Below are 22013 nucleotides of genomic sequence, written 5' to 3'. Positions count from 1 at the left end.
GTAAAATAACTTTTCACCTGTTAGTGGATATTTATCCTCAGCACTAGCCATTTCCATTTTGGAGAATAGTTGTTGAATAACCATACATCATGCTACACAGTGCTTCAAAATCTTACACATGACTTCACTTCCCTATGAAGACACTCTTAGTTCCATATATTTCTACATACCATACATTATACCTGGGGGGGGGGGGCTCTTAAGGAATTTCTGCGTGGGTATGTGCTCCTGGGACCCTTAGCCTATACCAGAGCTAGTTCATCTGAATTTTGCTACCCTATACTAGAGTAAACTCCCACTGATTTCTGTCTAAATTCCGATTATTGACAGTTAATATCCAGAGGTGTTTCATGATAGGTTAGTGCGCGGCCTTGGTGCAAGAGGTCCTGAGTTTAATTCCCGGATCTTGCATCCTTTCCTTTCTGTGTAGCTATAAGTAGCTTTAAATACCCATAAAACAGAGCACTGCCTTGTGGAGAGGGGGGAGAAACATGAGCGCACAGTTGACCTCAGGTTTGTAAGTTGAATTACTGTTGTGAGTTACCAATTTGATTTTTTTAATATTCTTGAGTGGAAATTTCTGGTTCCTTAGTGTTGATAAAATCTTCAACCGACTGGTCAGTTTCATGAAAAATGATACCCTATTCTAGACCAAAAGGCTATGATTTATATACTCCATACTACAGTAAACTGCTTGAACACTATACCCTTCACAGCAGCACATACCTATATAGTCTATACATAGCAGTATCCATTCCCCCCCCGCATTATAGTGCCACACTGAATCATTCATACCAGACTACAACCCTACTTATTTCAACCCTTATCAACATGTTTGATAAAACCAAATTTTCCAGTTTCACTCTCCCACCAGTTTATTTAGAGACTGGAAATTTGTACAACCCTACTTAATCACACAGCACTACATGATACAGTGTCACCTTAGATACAAAACACCTGTAACCACAAATGTTGCCCTCTGGTGCAGAGCAAGGGTTAACTTAGCTTGAAGGCCCCTACATGAAAACTCTTCAGATGTTACCTCATTTGCATGCTGCAAGTAGAGTGTTTCACTGACAATGTGGAAATTTAAAGCTTGTTAACAGCTGATAAGTAACAGCAAATGATAGGTGTTGCTGTGTGTCATTCTAAAATCTAACTACTATCTTATTCAGCCTTATTTCACTCTGTGGTACTTGCTCAATGACTGGCCAGTAAACAAGAGATAAAATTTATGTAAATCAAATAATTTTCATCAAGTTTTGGTAAAGAGCCTGACACCTGAAGTAAATAAAGGTGCTCTTCTGCACCCATGGCTTAAGTTGTTCAGAGAGAAATTAAAAAGGGGTTTACTACAGAACTGATGCACATGCATGCATAAATGTATACTCTCCACAGATGATAGTGCTAACAAGTTATCAAAAGGGGGCATAAGGACAATATAGCACTTCATTAGGCAGGGATACCAAGTGATATTTACAGTTGTCACTATGCATGATTATGTAGGGAAATGAAACTGTATGGCACAATGAATGGTTATGTAGGGCTGTCAGTGGCAGTATGTGGAGATATAAAGCTCTATGCACAGTTGTGACACTGATTGTGTAGAAATATGACGTGCTATATGTATTGTTCAGTAGGGTTGTGCAGCTAATTATCACTGGACACAAAGTGTTGTGTGGCACTTGGTATGGTTCTATAGGGCTATGTAGCAATTTTGTATGTTTTCGTACAGCTATGTGACACAATGAAGGGATATGAAATACTGTGTATGGCAATATGTAGAAATATTAAGTTCTGTAGCGCCATGTGTAATTACTATGGATGTTTTTTAGGGATATGGCACTATGTAAGCTAGGTTACATGAGGTGAACTTCTGATTTTGTGGTGCACTATATATTGGTCAGTGGAATATCTTAAGACTGCTCCAAGATATTCCTGTAATTAATGGCTGCACAGACAGTCTTAATGCACCATAACCCGACCAAGTCAAAACTTTTGCTTGTCATGCTTGGGTAAATTTTAAGGCTATCAACTTGGATTTTAAGGCTGTTGAAGTAACTTCATAGGAAAGCCTTTCACATTTCAAAATCTGCCAGCAAAAACTTTAAGCAGTCTACTGTAAAATTCAGTATTCCTGTTCAAGTAATTTGATGATGGTTCCCTGAAATTTCAAGTTTTCATGCAAGGCCAGCAAAATTAAATTGTGGACAGAGAAGTTACTGTTTCATTTTGTTTGTACACGTTTTGCAGTAGAAGCATGACAAAATTGATCCAGGAATGGGGTAGATTTTGTGGTGGGAAAAGCATTACCATGTTTAGCATGTAATAAATTCTCAAGAAACCTGTTTGAACCACCTCCATTAAAGTTATAAATTCTGTATCATCTGCCATTTTGTCTACATGGCAAACTTTACTTCATTAAAAAAGTCTACATTTGGGGTCATCCCCCCACCCAAAACACACCCTCTTTTTGTCCCATATTTGTACAAACCCACCTATTGAGGTTCTGCCAACCCTAACCCTACTGGTAATTGTAAAAGGGGACCTAATTATTTGTTGTTATCAAGACTGAAGATTCTGTAACCCCATGAAAGGTACGAAGTAAAAATTTTAAAAAAATGTTTTGATCCACTTTCTGTCCTGAAATGCATGTAATTAGATGCACCCACTGTTTTGATATCCAACACAAAGTGTTCCTTTTAGTCCATGCAAGCATTTGCTACCTATTTCTAGCAATAAGGTAAGTGTACCTGCATTTCTGGACACACATGTATATGCCCCTTCCCCATTAATTGACACAGACACAAAGATTGGCTGCGTGCAAATGCCTCTTTGAGGCTGCAGCCGTTTATTGTAATTGAAGTCTCTTAGTTTACTATCATTGCAACATGAGTAGAATTTACCAGGTTTGCCTAAAATCCAGAATCTGGAACATGATAAAAGAACTTCAACCAAGGTCACTTGGCTTACACTAATTTGCGAAATGAAATGATACAGAAACAATCCTAAACATTCATTACAGCTAACCTTAGGCCTAAATAAACCATTTATCAATGCTAGCATTAGGCCTAAAAACTTTCGTTTAGGCCTAAGGCTAGCGTAAATGAATTGTTTAGGATTCTCTCTGTATTTCGTTTTTTGAATTCGGTTTCCGGATTCCAGATTTTAGGGAAACCTGAATTTACCTGACAAAAAGGCTTTGAGGACCATCTTAATAGAAATATCCTTTATTTTGTCCTCAAAACCTTTCCTTAAGAAGTTATTGCTGTACAAAATGTGACATTAATAACTCATAAGCCTTCGGTATTGGTGTACAACATGTCACATCAATAATAACTCATTATAAGGCAATAACATGGTATGTTACCAGGAACACTAAGATTTCCAAGTTCCACAACTACTTACATTGGTCCAACTAGGTGATTCCAGCCACTCTTCGACTTACTATGCAACCTAAACTTAAACCACCAAGATTTGCATCACCTATCAAGCTTTTGCCTCAAAGGAATTTCTAATCGCCGTTAATCAAAACTTCCAAAATGTTAAAGTAACTTTTAATTAAAGAAATGTATGTTTGAAGTGTGGGTTATAGACAAAAGAAAGAACTGTTTTCCTGAAAGAACTGTTTTCCTCACACTTACAGTGAAACCGGTTGTTCCTTTGCTCGCCACTTTGCGATATTGTCACGCAACATTGCATTTTTGATTGGCACTTTGCTCCGAGCAATTTGAAGGTTCAAACTTCAAAATTGAAGTCTACGGGTATGCCTCGAACTGCAATTACATTGTGAACCTTCTCCATAATCGGTTTGGAATTGATAACTGTAATAAATTTGGAAGCCCCTTTGGCTTCAAATGGATTTGAAATGATTAATTTCTTCAAAGAAAGTTTGCAGAATCCCAACTGCTGAGAAATCGTGGTGTTGAATTGATATTTCAACCCCCTTACAGTCCTGAATTAAATTCTTGTGAGTTTTGTTTTAGGTCAATTCATGAGGGCGTATTTGAGACCACACAATTTTCAAATGACTTCACAGAACTTGTTGTAATTCAAGGTTTGCAAACAATCACGCCGGTGATACATTGAGGATTTTTAATGTAAAAAATTCTTTTTTCACACTTTTGAATCCTACCCAATGTAGAGTTCAAGGTTTTTTTGAACGGGTACAAACATCTGACTCTGGGAAGGTAAACGCAGCTGGCAGCAAGTTAAAATTTGAACCTGCAACTTCCCGGAGCATAACTGCCAGTCAAAACACCAAAGTGGCTTGCAAATGAACAACCGCTTTCACTGTAACTGGACAATTTAAGTAATTGTCACTTTATCATGATATACTTTTTCATTCATTATTCCTTTAACAGAAACAGATGAGCCCAACAAATTGACCTGCTCCCAACTGAGTGAACTCAGCTCAGTTAATACAAAATGCTCCACTAACTGAGCTGAGTTCATGAGTTCAAATCTTGTTGAAGCTGCCTCAATTTTTCAGATGTCTGTAAAGTGATAATTGTTTAAAATTAATTATGCGGTTAAGTGTGAGGATCACTTCGATGTTCCGTAAAATTTAATCAATTCTGAAGTAATAACAGGAACCAGATGAACTGGTCACACTCAGAATTCACAGCAGTGTTGCATCTTAGAAGAAAACAATCTCTATTATGTGATTAACACTTAGAGAAGCTCTTCACTGATAACTACATAGATTAATGTGCAGATCAGACTCAGCCTATCATAGCTCAGTTGGTAGAGCATTGCACCGACCTTGCAAAGGTCATGGGTTTGAATCCTGTTGAAGCCGTCTGAATTTTTCGGTGTCTGACATTTGCAGACTGCAGACTGCCTACAAATAGCACTGATAAACATTATTTAAGTCTAAGAACCCATTTCAAATAGCACTGATAAACAATATTTAAGTCTAAGAACCCATTTCGAATAGCGCTGATAAACATTATTTAAGTATAAGAACCCGTTTTAAAATGGGTAGCTTTCAATAATTGTGATTTAGGGTTAGTCTGCAGTCTGCAAATGTCAGACATCGTGAATTTCTCGGGTGTCCATTAAGGGCGCATTCGATTGACTGTATTCCGGAATAGGAATACATGGAATATAAGTTAGAAATCCTTCGTTTTTATGGAGATTCACATTAAAATTGTCAAACATCTGCTAAAATGCTACTTTAAACATATTTTTATTATCCTTGCTGCTTCAAAACGTGGCAAACATACCGTTTTAATCATTACTCCACGTATCCTTATTCCGGAATGGGGTCAATCGAACGTGCCCCAAGTGGCAATAGACCTTTTTAGCTTGTACAATGTCAGTTTTATTCATTGTGAACAATTAAATGAGAGACAACTTGCAAGGCTACTGATCAAAACACCGCTTACTCAGAATGGCGTAACACATAACGAGTGACGTAGTTAGGGGAGGGGTCAGGGGGCCCCCAAAGCCCTCCATTAATTATGGAGGGAAAAAAGTATTAATAGATGAGTTTCCCATTTTCTGCTGGGAAAAATTATTCTGATCTCATTTTGATGTTTAATATAAGAATTCATGTAAATTAATTTTATAGTTTCAATCGGGTGTTATAAAACCAAAACCAAAGTAATTACTTTGGCCAATCAAAAAGGACGGAGGCAATCCAGTAAACCAATTAAAACTCAAAGTAATTACACGGAGCCGACACGGGAAGGGCGGGAAAATGTGCATGCACAAGCCACGATTGGTTTTGGTTTCACTTGTGATTGGTTGAAAAACTGGCGCAAGAGTTTTGAACCAATCCCTGAGTGAACTAATCATAAACCAAAGCAATTTGCTAATTACTTTCGATACTCAATTGAAAACCACTCTAAATATTGTTATTGGTATCATTAATTTAATTTTCTCGCTTTCTATGTACCTATAATTGGATTTACACTAACATGTAATGTTATCAAAGTGCTAACAAACCACTATTGTATTGTAGTTTGTGCAGCTGTCCCACGCTTTAGTGCACATGTTTGAAGTTGTTCACACATGTTCTGTTTGCTTTGATCAACTCATTAAGAAAGAAATATATTCAAATAGATTTTGTTTAACTATCTCATCTATATATGGCACAGTACTCTAAAGCATTACCTCTGTCAATTGTTTTCAAGTACATCTAGAACAGTAAATCTTGTCTACTTAGTTGTTCATTTTTGTGGGGCATTAGCAGCCTCTTTCAGTTGAGTACATTTTCGAAAATTGTTTGAGGATGGCTGTCTTGAACGGATTGGTATTTGCACTGATTTATTTGGCTAAAGCTACAGCCATCTTTATGAACATGTGCTGTAACAAGGACTTACTAAATAAATGTAGATTTGCTGACATTGCTGTTACTGCTACTGTTCCAAATTTCAATAACTATTCAGACCACTCAGTTCGGGAACCATGAAAGGGAATGGGGCTAATGGGAGGGGCTTCAGCCCCCACATTTTCTTGTCTTACTTGTGGCGGCACTCGACGTGCCAAGGCAGCTAACGGCTTTGGCGCTCGCTCGGCACTGCTAACAGCTATGAAGAATGAGCTAACATCAACTGAGAGCCATGCTCTAATAGCGACATGACTCCATGCCACAAAGAAACTGAGCAGAAGGCAAAGAGACTAAGTTTTGTTGGCCACTATCTTATAAAGGCTAACTAGGTAGCACTAAAAATAAGTCAAAGATATTTGGTACTCTGAACTTAAGCTATCATCAACAACTCAGCTTAGTATACCTACCACAATTACTGTGAATCAATAGTAATATTTTGTTAGCTTCTACTAATCAAGGAACTATTATGTCCTAATACACCAGTAAATTGAAACTCCCACCCCACAGGTCCCGGGGAAGGGTGGGGGATTATAGGGGCATTGAAGCGCTTTTCAACGACAATCTGTCCCCTGGGGGTGGAGCATTTGACTGATTTTGACTTTGGGTGCCGTCCCTGTGTGGGCCAAGAGTAGAACTGGGAGCAAGCACTGGCATTCAAGTTTCTAAGGTAAGAGCCCCAGGGGGAGTGGGGTGAGTGCTCTCTTATATACACTATATAGGTGTGGGCCGCCCAATAGGGTACTCAGGGTATCCTTTTTGTTATTTTTGGTATTTTGATCCTTAGATAGAGTCACTAAATTGCAGTATCCACCCCAACACGCAAAAATGAAAAAGATATGGTCTATTAAAACTGTACTACAAGCCTGAATACATGTTTTCAAGTTTAACAAAGCGATTTTAAAGGGACCTTTATAGCTTGTATGGGCCTTAAAGAGGGTATCGAATCTCTATTTTCCACCCTTTAATGGGGTCAGGGTTTGAGAACCTTGGCCGCATACACCTGTCCTAAATTGTCGGGAACACCCCCCATTTATCCACCCAGGATAAATGTTGCTTTAATCCACACAAATCATTCTTTAACTTCACCATCCACTGCAAATTATATTCAATCTGAATTCCTGGGTTCCTTTAAACTTGACTTGAACCAGGCAAATTTAGTATAATTATGTGTGATATGCAGCGTAATTATTTCACTTTGAACGTTGCAAACAGTTTTGTAATCAGATGGTCTTAAGAAAGAATGAAATATGGGTGCTTTGCACTTATTTAACAGTTGAACAAAAATTGTGTGTTAAATTAGCATTGTACTAGTAACTAAAATGCAAACTTAACAAACCCAAAGTAGAACATTTGAAATTCTTTTCATAGTAAATGTTGGATTGTTTTAAATTTCTTATCCCAAGGATAGAGGCATTTGATCTCAATTTATGCCTCAGGGGGTGGGGGTCTTGATGCTTTTTGACCAGGGTCTGTGTCACATCCCCCACCCTTCCCCAGGACCTGGGGGGTGGGGTTTCAATTGACTGTTGCATAACAGCAAGTAACCTAAGGGGTCGTAGAAGCTAAATTGAATGATTTTAAAGCTTGGAATGCAACAACTCATTGCTCTCAGTTTTATCCATTGTGTTATAGGCATATACTGACTGTATCTAACATGTACATTTTAGTACCTTTGAATCCCTTTGATATACAACTGTGTAAAATGTATGATTTCTAAAGTCTCATAACTTTCGTCTTCCTTTCTGTGACAAAAGCTTAGCTTGATAGCGTGTTCCAACAATTCTTTGTCTGATATTCTTGTATTTCTTTAGTTAACTGCAACTAGTTCAACTGCTCAGGATTCAGCTAGTTGACTGACACTGTTAAGATATTATACGAAGGATAAGCAAACTTTCAAGACAAAAAAGTGAACAACATACAAAGAAATTACACGCGGTGTCTAAGTGCTGCCAAATAATTTATCAATATCCGCAATTTTTTATAGTAACAAGAGTATCCACTGTAAATATTAGGTATTATTAAAAACTGAACTACGGATATCACATTTCCAGCATTTTCTGGCTCGTTGGACACAGGTTATCAGCTCATATACCTGCACTACCAAATATGGTCACTGAACAGAGCAGCAAATACACAGTTTTGCGGCTCCGAGAAAAAATGGCCAAATGAATTCAACATAAAAGAGTTGTGATGTTGGAGTTTTTAATAAAACAATTATTCTACTCGGGCTTGCTGGATATGAAATGATCATAACCAACTCGGCGCTACGCGCCTCGTTGGTTATATATCATTTCATATCCAGCGCGCCCTCGTAGAATAATTGTTAAATACCAATGAGCTCAAATGAATTGATTTCTTTCACTTTTCACCTCTCTCCACTCGTTCCTCTCATAACTTACTCCACCCTCACACCGCAATTATTAAACGCAGTCCTTACGTTCGACATTTCTCTTTTTGAAAGCGTTTCCTTTGTTCGCCTTCAGCGAAAAAAATTGACAAACACGAAATTATAAAAATTGGAAAGACAATTTAATAGGCGGTTGAGGTGTTATATTTACAGATCTCACGTTGAGTCACGTCGATTAGAAAGTCAAATTTAAGCTGAGTTTTCCACACGCTGAATTAACAAACGTTCCATTTGCATTGATAAATAATTTTGTTTTTTTGTCAAAGTAACAAGGTAAACTAGTAATCTTACCAAGCAATTTCTTTTCCAAGCATCGACTTGTGTGAAAGTCAACGAAGACAATTTCCCTTCAAAATAAAAGCGTCGTATTATAAAAGCCTTTTGAACATTTAAAAAACGTCTCCGAAAACACTCTCCTTGCAGCTTTGAGGATAAAAATCAGCCCAGTGCATTAGGAGAGTGGAATTAATGACCTTTGCAACAAAAAGTAGAGAAGAAAACAACACTGCTTACTGCGGCCATCTTCCTATTCTATGTCAGGCAGTGAGACAGGTTCCCGCGCTGTTTTCCCGCTCTTTCGTAGCCGCGACAGTTGCCTCGATTCTAAGAAAACCGTTCGAAGAAGATCTGGGTTGGTTCCCGATTCCCGAATCCAAATACCGTAAATGTAGGAATTGTCTTGTTCTAATCCAATTCGTTCCTGGGTTAGGATTAGAGATCTGTTTTACTTCCCAGTTATATGGAAACAAATCACTACCACACACTCATTCTGCAAATGGTGTCCAGTCCGAGAATCGACCCCAGGCCAACGAGGGTGAGTTCTCACCGCGCTCCCTTTTAGCCAATTATTGCTATCGTTGATGGTACGGAAATTTTCGGATCTTATGAAATTAGAACACTTTAACAGAACTTTTAAAGAGATTTGGATTTTACTGGCACTTGCAGCACGCTATGAATGCTCTGTAGAAGGCGTCGGTGGGGGAGAGGGGTGGGAAGTTTGATAACTGAGAGATTTGACATCTCGTTTACGGGAAACGTGGACTAAAATTTGCGATTTGCTAAAAAGGAAAGAAATTTGTTCAATTTCAGCTCATCCCTTGCCTGTTATCTTCAGATATCTTGAACCTTATCAAAAAAGCAAGACAATCTGGAATATAGGAAGATATTCATGTTGCTATGACAACCACCACCCTCCTTTACCATTTTCCTAAACGGGGTGTTAAGTCTTTCTATTAACAAAATAAATCCTCTGCGAGGTAAATAAATTAATTCTATCTCTTAATTAAAAAAAACGTATCAATAATTTATGAGCCTAGCAGCCTATCAAAACACTTATAAAACGTCACGTGCATGAGCTTGAACCCTGACAAAACACTCCTCCCTCACACCTCTTTATATAAGGAATAATAATGATGCCGGGCTTGTTTTTCTTGTCCCATTGTCTGGACTGCAGAGGAAAACGCTTTTTGTAGAACAGTTTGTATGCCGTTCAATAAACTCGCATGTCGTGTTCTGCTCTTATATTTAACATAATATGAACACAACATGCACACATTCCACCAGTATAAATGATATTGCTTTTCTAAAATTTAAATCACGTTCTGCATGCACCACCATGTTTAAAAATTTGCTGTTAAAAAACCCACACCAAGTGAGGTGGGAATGGCAAAGAGAATGTTGCGGAAACGTTTTTTTTTAAGGTTAGTTCATTTGATGACTTTGAGAGCGAGAGTGTCTCATTTTACTTGATGAGTGGTCGCTAGGTTGAATGCCAATAAGGTGATCACAAATTTAAGTGATCTTACTTACTGACCCAACCTTGAGAATTTTCCTGAACCTCCAAGTGATGATTGGAACTAAAGGCTAGCACTAAGCCTGTTCACTAAGCTTCTCATTTGTCGGGCATTGGTAATTTTAAAACTGAAGCAATCGTTGATAAATTCTCAAAGGCATGCAACGGAGAAACGTCAACTTCAATAGGGTTTTCAATGGTATTGTTGTTACCGTGTGTTTGTTTAAAGACTACATGTTTACACTTCATTTTACGTCTGACTCCCACACTTAAACACCACAGATACCCTTGCTGGCTAGCTCATTAGAAGACTGATTTACCAGGGATAGAAAAAGACTTACGATAAACAATACTGTACTGGCTAAATGCTCCGTTTCATTTTATCTTCTGGCTGCCGAACTCTTCTCTAAAGGCATTCGCGATCGATGCATTCTTCTAAAACACTTCCAAAGATTCACTGTCAGTTTCTTTTCATGAAAATCACCACCGCAGAAAATTAATTTGTACCGTAGAGGCTTTAATAAGGTAATGAAAAACCGATCGGTCGGTCGGTTGCAACACATAATCCTCTGTACTTCAGTTATCGATTAAGCATGTCGGGCCTTTAATCCACCACATTAACTATGTCCATGGAGTGTTGATCGTTCCACGTTATCTTGCCTTTTTTTTAACAAAAAGTTTAATGATGTGATTCTCGTTATTTATGCAAATTGCGCTCGCATGATACATCATCTTCAGCAGAATAATAAACGTTTCACCATTTCGGTCATGGCGCACGGACCGTGCTCATTCTCGTCACCAGAGCCTTGGATCGACCCAAGGCTCTGGGAAACTGTGAAGAAAAACACGCGCCGCAGGGTTCTTATAGCTAAAAATTTGCGATTTGAACCTTATGGCGCCTGCTCACTCCTCATGCTAACATGAATGCACCAATTAGAGACGCTTAGCCGCTTTTGATTGTTTTTCATGAAAATCAATGAGAAGACACTTTGTTTCAGGGTTCCCCAGAGCTCTTCTCTCAAGAGCTCTGGGGTCGAGATTAGGACCGTGCTGCTGCGCCATGACCTCGGACCAAATATTTTCCCGTCCGGCCCTCCCACTCAGTCAATAAGTACATCTTGAAATGAAAGAATCTTAATTTGACGTCATCATATCGGAAGTTAGGCAAGAATTGGAGGCAAGGGAATTAAACGAATACGAAAAGTCTTCAACTTCGAACGAATTCCCTTAGAGGGCGTTGTTCGAAGTTACTTTGTTGCTCATTTCTAGAATTTTTCTCTCCACTTTTGGGGGGCATAAGTAACCTCTCCAGGCAAAACATGATTCATAGAGCGCGGGCGTTGATGTAGAAGTTAAATTGCCTCGAACCAGCCGGCATTTAGTTCTGGACACGCAAATAATTTACTGACAAACAAACAAACAAACAAAAATGGCTCAATCTCGTTCTAATAATTCTATTTTAGTCACCTTTTAATACGTGGATTAGCTTCTATTCATTCTATCAAAATTAATCGCATTGGGCTTGAAGATTCATGGTGTAATAAGCATTAGGCTCGAATGGCCAGCCGTTTTGGGCGCCCGCGTTCCTCCGCGCACACCACGGCAAGATCACTGGTCCAGCCAATTGTATTTTCCACCAATCAGAAAGTCGCCTGCTTGCCAAGTTCAAAATACAATCGGCTGAATACAAGGTACATTTGCGACGGGTGCAACGTCACGTACAAACGACGTGGACCAGTGATTCAGCGCCGTTCGTTGGGAGGACGATAATAGGGAGCTTAAGCAACGACAACGGCGACGGCAACGAGAACGTCACAAATTTGCATATTTAGTGGGTAAAAACAATAGCTTTGCACGCCCTGCACGTACGTTTTTCACTTTTGTCCATTTCTTTGCCGTCGTCAGCAAAACAACAACGTGAAATAGCCAAGTTTATGGTTTTATGAAGAACGTCAGCACTTGACAAACAATTTTCATTTTCTCTCCGAAATTGAGTGCCGTTCCGACTGGTGTCATCTTTGAGGAATAACCATACCCTTGTCATATTAAAAACGTTGAAATAGTCACGAAGCGATTAAAATAACGCAAATTTATATTTTGAGATGACGTTCTCGTTGCCGTCGCCGTTGTCGTTGCTTAAGCTCCCTACTGACCGCACTGACTCCAAAAACGGCTGCAAATCGAGCCTAAATAAGTATTTGATCCTACAAGAAATGTGCGCATGCACAGAAAGAAGAAGGTCCTTATTTTTTAAGAGGGTAACACGTGGCAATGAATTAGAGTTACGGCTGATAAACTTGTGGCCCTCGGTGCGTACCTTTTACTCCCCTTCCTCCGTCAATGCTCCGTTTTACGGGTATTGAAAGCTACAGCTACACGGATCAGAGGAAATTTGAAACAGACGTCGATCGAATGAGACGGGGATCGAACTGGCGACCTTCTGACAGCCAAGGAAGAACCGTTCTGAGTCAGAGAGGTATCTCTGACTCTTTCTTGACTGAGCTGAGTGATCTGTAAGCCCTTTCCGCTCGTTTAACATCTCCCTTCAGTTGCGGTTCTTTTTACTTCCTCTTTTAGTTTGACCACAGAATCCATCCGCTTTGACAGGCATTGAGGGTAAGGATTTCTGCATAAGTTTCTGTCCTATATGAAGATGTGATGTTAAAGAATTAAATCTTTTTCCATATAGGAAAGGGTGGAGCAGCCTTCTCTTAACCCTCAAAGGGGGGCTCCGTTTCAGTTTGTCCAAAACATGGGACCGGGTGCTGAAGCGCTTTCCCAGTCGCCTGTCACGTGATCTGTCCAGGTCACGTGACCTCCAGCATTAGCTGATGAAGGCCATGGATTAAGATGTGATCTTGAAGTTGCAATAAGTTTCGGATTAAGGCAATGAAGTGATCAGTTATAATACTGACGTAAATCTGTCAGTTGGTTTGAAAACATCTTTCGCCATACTGTTTGTGAGGACGTCTTGATTTCAGAGCAACCTTCCTGCCTTCATGGAAATCAATCCTTCGGGTGAGTGTGGTCCTGAGAAGGTTTTTTGTTTGAAACAAAAGAGAACAATAGTCCTTCTAAGTACTACACTCACTTTTCACCCCCTTCCCCCACATCCCACCGACGATCAATTTCTAACACGAATTGTCTTCCAGAGTTAGACTGACTGAAAAAGAGCAGTTCACTCTTATCTGTGACTTCGCTTTACAGAATCGTCTTTCTTCCTTTTACAAGGAGAAGAAGAAAAAGCAGCAGAAACGGCGTTGTACTTGACTGATTTAAAATTAGCCGCATATATTGACATCCAAATCTCTCTACATCACAATTGCGAGTAGCCTGCGCTCGCAGACGTCAGTTCCGGTTGTCACTTCTCTCCGCCCGAGAGAAGCGACAATCGGAAATACGTCGTTACATCCAATTTTATAACCTCCCAATTGTCATTCAAATTTCTGAATGAATTAAAAAAGAAATTCCCTGATTGCTAAAATAACGGAAATTTTTGGTTCATCGGCTTGTTTTCCCAATCAAATCAAAAGACGTCACGAGTGTCTGCAAAATCGTTTCCTGACCTTCGACGTTTTCAGTTACTAAGCGATATGATTCTAATGTCTGAGGGATTTCTGCTCAGCTGAATGACAAAAGTGTTTCCAAGCAAGAGCTGAGTATTGTCTTAAAAGAATATGAAACCCAGTCTCCAAAAAAGTACTAACTTAATTAAAAGAAACTGGGAAATGAGTGACTTTCTAATAATCGTCCGTTACTTATCCGTAACAATTGAATGATCGCCTCAAGGAAAATGAATCACCAATTAACGATTGCAAAACCGGCGAAAGTAATTGGTAGTTTATTACGCACTTGTAATATCAACTTGTGACACCTTGAAGACTTTGATCTGCCCAAAAATAACTTTAAATCAAAAGAGATACAATTCGGGCAACATATTGCAAAGTTGTTGCGGGGCAAGTCGGGTCTCACTCTTCAGCAAGGTATGTCAGATAGCAAGAGGCTTGGAATTATTTGCTGTCTTTTAAATCTTAGTTGTATTGGCATGAAGTTATTTTCTAAGAACTTCATAGATATTGAGCACTCCTTTTTAAATAAATCTTCTTCCATTAGGTAGTCTCACTGGGTGCAAGCTATAAGAAATTAACATAGCTAGTATTTGCGCGTTCGAAGACGAGTACGGTCTTTTCTTTTGGCCTATTTGTCGCCCTTTTGCTAGTGAAACTCCTTAGGAAACTTTTTCGAAGAGTTTGCCAGCCAGTTTTTAACAATGTCTTGTGCTGGTCACCAATCCGGCTTGGCGTTCTAACCGGCTTACATTTTTTGTTTGAAGATTTCAGTTGACGATTACAGCTTCACAGAAAGAGAAAGAACGCTGAGATGGAGGCAAAGGACAGAAAGATCAACGGTGCAGTTGCCATTGATTTTCAAGGCAATGGACACTACAGTCCCCGACCACCTCATTCGCCAACCCTGGGACACACACAATGGAGTTCCTATAACAACGCCGATAACCACTCTCGACAAGAACAGGTACCGTCAAAAAAGGTTCTAATGGCAACATTAAATAATAACATTTTTCTACTTTTCATTTTATCTTTTGCGCTTCCGTCAAGATTTCTTTCCCGCTCAATTGAGGCTGAAAGGTTGGAAACACAACCTTCTCTTGGGTAGGAAAGTCAAAAAATGTCGTTGCTCATGAAAAAAAACTCTTCATATGACTTTTTGTATTACAAAGTTTCAGGCAGTTTCTTCATATGCTAGGCAAACATACAACACAACAGGAAAATAAACTAGTTGCACCGCAAGACTGATTATTGGTTAATATATTGCATGCAAATAATCACACCTAGCAACGGATTTAAACCCTAACCTCTAACCTTTAAAGTTAAAATTATTAACTTTGCTGAGTCTTTAACAGCGCAAGAGAAAAAATAGCCAATCGAAACTTCATTCTCCTCAGTGTTTTGAAGACTGAGGGCTTTAGAGAGGCAGCTTCTGTCAAAAAATTTCGTGGAATGTAACACCATTCTAGTGAGCCGAGGCTGTATTGTATGGGCAATAGGAAGCGATGGTGTTCAGTATCAGGTAGAAAAAGGTGACAATAAGATAAGTAGATGTTAAGTAAGTAAATGAGACCTGAGTTGCAAGACCGACAAAAAACGACACAGATCCAGCATAAAGAAGAGTGATTTCAGCAAACACAAGCAGAACTGCTCAATTCCAAGCGAGCAATACGATGTCGTGAGGAATACATGCATGATAACAGATCATATTAAAAACTCACAAAGCCTCATGCGCTGAAAGTGTCAACTTCCTTTTCTTTTTAGTCGTTTAAGATAAAGAAAAAAAAGCCTTTGGTGAAAATCGAAATAACATTTTCAAATTCTTTTTCGTCTCTTGGTTTCCACAAATAAACACCATATTTCATGTTGGTTGATGGTGCTGAATACCCAAATATCGGCGCCTAATACTGAAGGAAGTTGAACAGGTTTACAAAAAGTACAACGATAGAAAGGTCTTGCCTTTCCTTTTTGCGTTCAGGGTATGGGCGTTTAAGTATGGGTTAGTAACATCACTTCAGTAGTACTTAAAGCAACTTAACCAAGGATAACGGCATGGCTTAGCTGATAGAATAATGAGGGTAACTTGAAGAGCACCACTCTGTTATCAGTCTTGGCCCACTATTTTTGTATGCCGACCCGGAATACAGGAAACTATACCTTTTCCAAAGTTGAGAAGAAAGTAAAGTTTGCAGATTACTAGAGAGTCTTTAAGAAAGCAAATGGCCCCCTAGGTTTTCAAATCGCTCAATTGAGAAGCGAACCAATTTAACGCTTTTCCACTATATTGAGCTTGCGGTTCATAGACATAGATGCGTGGGCTTAAACAACATACGATTTTATCGTTGTTCAAGATTGTTGTATACACCATAAAAGAAAAAGTACTATAAAAACAAATAAATAGTTTGAGGAATATTTTCCGCAAGTGATGAGATACAATAGTTGTGCTTGACAACAAGTCCGTACAGGAAACCATGACTCTGCATCTCTGAGTCATCAAACATTAAGAATGCTATGACGTACATGGAAATTTGTTGATTACTGGTCAGCACTTTTAAAATCAAGAGACCATGAGATCCCGTTTAGCTAGGAGGGCCCTTAAAAATATAGGACTCGTATTATACCGGATATCAGCATTTGTCTGTTCAGATTTCCATAAATAGTCTCAATTTGCAAATAAAGTATTTCATCCAGCAATTTATTCCCTCTTCGTGAAATTTCAAATTTTCTTTGACAAGGAAAAGCTAAATTTTTGTTTTGGTAAAGTGTAATCGTTTTGGTGCGACCACACCAAAAGCCAATACTTTATTGAAACAAAGAATGGCAACAATCAAAGATCTCTTGGAGTCGCGAGCTGATGGTTGTACGTATCGAGTATTCTGAAACATGTTCGTTGATTTAACGATGGGAAAGGGATGGCTAAGAACTTTTTACATTCGCGAACTGTTTAAAAACCAACAAAAAAAAAACTTATGTTTTGCAGAGGTCAAAAATGACCTATCAAGATCGTTTCCTTTGCGCAGTCATGGATGGCACATAGTTGTAACTGTCGGTCCAAAGCCAATATTTCAAACGTCGGCACAACAATGACTCCGCAGTGCATCATGGCGTGATATTCACTTTTTACATTGGTGAAGTCAGTTTTTTATGTCAATAACAACAAAAACGAAAAGAATCTTTTGCACAAACTTTTTAAAAACACTGAGCAAAGAACCAAAATGCCGGAATGCGTATCACCATAGTTTCGTATTTCCCAAAGTCAGGGATAAAATATTTTGTAAATATGCGTGTCCAAGTAATAATAAGGATCTTTTCAAGGTTCCTGCGGCCAAGCTTAATTGTTACCGATACCACATTCTTCGCAACTTGTGATGGTGTCTTGCGGTCCCCATTGGCACGTGCGCATGCACGAGTGGAATTTTGAGAGAGATTAAACGGCTCGTGACTTCATGTGTCTAGGCGCATTTAACCGGTCCCATGTGTTCATGCAAGTATGAAAAACTCTTAGAGGTCTCAGAGCACACACTGTCACCTTGATCACATGGGGAAAAGCCGGAACATTTGAAACTGGTTCATTTTCTGAATGTTGAAACGCTTTACAGTAAAAAGAAGTGAAAACATTATTTCATCTAACGTTCGTAATTCTCTTCGTAACAACAACGTTCAGTGTAAGGACCCGAATCTTGGATAATCACGCAAATAACGAGTGCGCCACGCCTACCTTTCAATCTTTATTACATTCTGTGCCATAGACCTTATTCATAAATGGCGGTCACATTTATAATTCTTTTGTCTTTTGGTAGGCTAATTTGCACTTCAACAAAAGAATTATAAATTGGCCGCCATTTATGAATACGGTCTATGAGACAAGAAGCCTTTAATTACAGCCTTTTTATTTTAAGACAAGCATGCGTCACTTTATCCCTTGAATATACGCTGACTCACTTAACGACCGGTGTGACGTATGAATTCTCAGATAATATCAAACAATCATTACATTGAATGATAAACTCCGAAGTGATAGTACGCCTCTTAAAAAGTGCATTTCGATATGTGACGAAGGGGAAAGCGTTAAAATATAAAATAAATCAAGACGTTTCTGTTGTTTTTTCATGAGTGAGTTTCCATTCTCTAAAGAAATGAACCAATTTCCCCACCCACCTCACTCACCAACAATTTATGTTGTAGGTGAAATCATGCATATCCAGGATATACAAACATTTATACAGAAGATATCGGCTTTATCGCTTAACTTTAACATTTATTTTAAGCTACCAAAATTAAGACGGTTTAACTTCTGTATCTTTGTACACATTAATTAATTTTTAAAAAACGAGCAGCAGTGTTTTATCGGGGTTTAAAAACACGAGGCGTAGCCCAGTGTTTTCAGACCCGATAAAACACGTGCTGCGAGTTTTTTGAACGGCTTAAAAAACATTCCACAAAGAGCGTGTCCCTCTGGACTCGAAGCAATGGTTCAAATTGTGAGAGGTGAATATTAGCATACAAGAAAAACAAGCTATGCCTTATTGTTTTCTTTATATAAAGAATACTAACGAGGAGTGTTTTATCAGGATATAAAGCTCATACACGTGACGTTTTATCGGTGTTTTGATAGGCTGTTAGGCTCATGAATTATTAATGCATTTTTTAAACAAAATATAAGTCATTTTGTAAAGAAAATTGTTTCAGTTTCTTCTTCCTCTTGATTCCATTCACAGTCAGTTACAAAAGTAACTTAAATCTCTTCAAGATATACAATGTCAGTCGGGTGCCGTGTCTAAAAGGGACAATTAAATTAATTAGTCCGGGATTACTTCACATGAGCACGTCATCTTCAAAAGTGGAAAATTGATTGTAAGATATATTAATTTTTTTCATTTGACCAGGAATGTAATATTGGCATAAGACACGCGAGGCTCACACAAAAGCAAACAAGAAACATAAACAGATCTTAAAATGTTCAAATTTTAAAACCTATCTCTTGATGATTTCTTTCAGAATGCAACAGGAGTAAATCCAAAAATAAAGAAACCACGGAGAACACCGACAGAATGGCTCAAGAAATATTTTTTAGAGGGTAGGTCAGATTGAGTGTGTTGAGTAGACAATCATTTGCCTCTACTTTGATTTACAACGTTCTATGACTGGATCGAGAAAGGTGCTCACTTAACTTTCTCCGCCATCATACGAAGATGATATGATGGGCTCCTGGTTTCCTTTCCGTGCTTAGCGTCGGTTCATTGATTGGCCAATGTTTGCTTTACGTAATTTTATTTAAAACCATTTTTGATCGTTTTCCTCTTGTAGGTCAGGCTTTGACAGCCACTCAGACCCAGGCCCTTGCGCAGCTAGATCCCAATGCGCCCTGGCACGAGCGTCTGATTGTGAAGCACCGAAGACTGGTGGGCGTTGCAATCCCTTTCTTCTTCTTTCAAGTGATCTGGTGGAGTTCTGCTATCACTTATGACTTTTGGAGCTTGTTTCCCGAAAGATATTTCATCTCTATAACAATGATTTTCGGATCCATGATTGCAGGTATTAATATGAATACAAAGCTTTAAATCTTCGTCTCATGGAAGCCTCTGGGCAAGCTCCCTTATAGGAAAGGAGGAGCAGAGGAGGAAACTGTACCTACTCCTCATCCGCGTTGATTGGTTGCTTTTTAATTGATTGCTTGCCCGTTGGCAGGGGTTTCTTGAACTTGAAGCGTTGCGGGCTGGCTCTCCTCCTTCCCTACCGATCCTTTTTTGCCCACGAAAAGCCACCTCGGTAGCTGAACTGTAGACATAGCATATACAGCAAAATGAGCTCCTGATTTCACCAAAGAACAAAATCTGTGTAACTGTGCATTAAAAATGAATTGAAATTCATGGCAAGGTGGTGGAAGACATGGCTTTTCTTATTTAAAAATAATTATTTTAAAAATTAAACTCAACACGGTTATTTCTTCACAGGTATGACGAGTGAAGGTGGAGGCGCGGTGGCTTTTCCTGTCATGACTCTCGCTTTTGGCATCAAACCAGCAGTAGCACGTGACTTTTCACTCATGATCCAATCGTGCGGTATGACGGCAGCGGCCTTTACTATCTTTTGGATGCGCGTGCAGCTGGAATGGCATTCTATCATCTTTTGTTCAATCGGTGGTCTGATTGGCATGGCAATTGGCTTGGAGTTCATTGATCCTAACCTTACCCCACCCCAGAAGAAAATGGGATTTGTGTGCGTTTGGTTCTCTTTTGCATTCGCACTTTTTCTACTGAATCGTTACCAAAAGCGAAAGACTTTTAAGACCATCCCTGATTTCAAGCTGTGGAAAATGATCGTTCTTCTGCTGACCGGCTTCATTGGAGGAATTTTTTCTGCCATCGCAGGAAGTGGAGTGGATATCTGTAGCTTCAGCATCCTCACTCTTCTCTTCCGTGTCAGTGAAAAGACAGCCACGCCTACCTCTGTTGTCCTTATGGCGGGAAACACAGTGGTTGGCTTCTACTGGCGACAGGTTATCCAGCAAGCTGTCAGCGCCGATGCTTATTACTACTTAGCGGTGTGTGTCCCCATTGTGGTTTTGGGTGCTCCTTTGGGTTCAGTGGTTGGTAGCCACTTCCACCGTCAAGTCCTGGCTGGACTGATTTACCTTCTCGACACTGTGGCCCTTGTCAGCGCATATGCTATTGTACCGCTGACCAAAGCACTTATTGGCGCCTCAGTGGGCATCATTGTTTTCGGATTTATCTTCTTCGGGCTTATCACCTACGCGGGGCATAAACTCATGGAGAACATTGAAGAAGAAAAAGAAGAGTTGCCGCAAACACAGATGGACACTTCAGATCAGAAGAAAAATGGATTGAAGACTACTGCCAATGGTCATATGTATCATATGTACGAGAGGCCAGCCCGTGATATTGATCTGGGAAAAACCAATAACGGTTACACCTCTACAGAATTCCTAAGTAAGATATAGAGACAGTTCCGGTCTGCTAGGACGGCTGAGCTATAGTGGAGTCGTTTCTTAACTCAATACCTCAAGAGTTTACACAAACTTATAAACAGAGTTTTTTGGCTTGACGTCACTTTATTTATCATCTTTTAGGAATGGTGCTATTCTTATGCAAATTACGTTTTTTTTCTCTCTCAGTAAAGCGATATGGTGACTAGCCAAAAACTAAATTTGATATTTAACCAAAAATATAGTACCGTCACAATTTTTTTTTCACAAAGCGATAGTGGTCACTGAATATTTTGTACAGAATGGAAAATATTATACTCTATATCATAGTTATAAACCATAAATAGCACGGGGTGATGGATTCTTGTAAATAGGCATGGTAAGAATCAGGTCAAAGGGAAATGAACATGATCAGTGTATTTTTTGCGACAAGAAAATATCAGTTTTGAATACTTTTTTTTGTATTTACGTGTATATTCCTTATGAACATTGGAAAAACATAACAACCATAGTTATATAAAATGTGTCATGCTCAATGAGTGTATAATATCAATAAAAATTCCGAAAAGAAAGCTTGAGAGTGAAGGTCAGTGAATTCTTCCCTGATGGTGATTTTTGACGCTACACCTGAGTATCCTGGGGCAGTTTCAATTGCCCATGTAATGAGAAGTGTATGGTAAAAGGTTTCTAGCCAATCTCTCAAACTAAACTTTCTTGCGTGACCGCGCTACGCGCCAACCATTTTTCTTAGCAGATTACGTATTGGACTGACATGCAGGAAGTCTTAGGTTCAACTCCAACCAAACAGGCAACACTGTCAAGGTCTGGAAATAACTGAGAAGAAAGAGCTGCTTGTGTGATCAAATTGGCAAATGATTTGACCTTCTAGCCTTCTCTTCCAAGAACTCCAAACCATAGGCCCCTTCTCATATATGAAGGGGTAGTTTCTAAAGAAACTGTGGTGC

General features: G+C 39.1%; 1 protein-coding gene across 3 annotated transcripts; it reads left to right on the top strand.

Moving 5' to 3' along the window:
• The first annotated feature begins 10320 nt into the window (after window positions 1-10320).
• LOC138011440 (uncharacterized) lies at window positions 10321-21620 on the top strand. Of its 3 annotated transcripts, XM_068858430.1 has the most exons (6): window positions 10329-10444; window positions 13114-13152; window positions 14870-15069; window positions 19101-19179; window positions 19410-19637; window positions 20057-21620. In XM_068858430.1, the coding sequence occupies exons 3-6, from the start codon at window positions 14917-14919 to the stop codon at window positions 21061-21063; spliced, it is 1467 nt and encodes a 488-aa protein (XP_068714531.1). In that variant the 5' UTR covers window positions 10329-10444; window positions 13114-13152; window positions 14870-14916; the 3' UTR covers window positions 21064-21620. The 3 variants fall into 3 exon arrangements, with proteins under 3 accessions (XP_068714532.1, XP_068714531.1, XP_068714530.1); XM_068858431.1 differs by lacking the exon at window positions 13114-13152 and having other exon boundaries at window positions 10321-10444; XM_068858429.1 differs by lacking the exons at window positions 10329-10444; window positions 13114-13152 and adding an exon at window positions 14384-14519.
• Window positions 21621-22013: the final 393 nt, after the last annotated feature.

The sequence above is a fragment of the Montipora foliosa genome, chromosome 7, assembly GCF_036669935.1.
Source record: "Montipora foliosa isolate CH-2021 chromosome 7, ASM3666993v2, whole genome shotgun sequence".
Lineage (NCBI taxonomy): Eukaryota > Metazoa > Cnidaria > Anthozoa > Scleractinia > Acroporidae > Montipora > Montipora foliosa.
The sequence above is the reverse complement of the archived record's forward strand: the minus strand, read 5'-3'. Positions and strand labels throughout refer to the sequence as shown.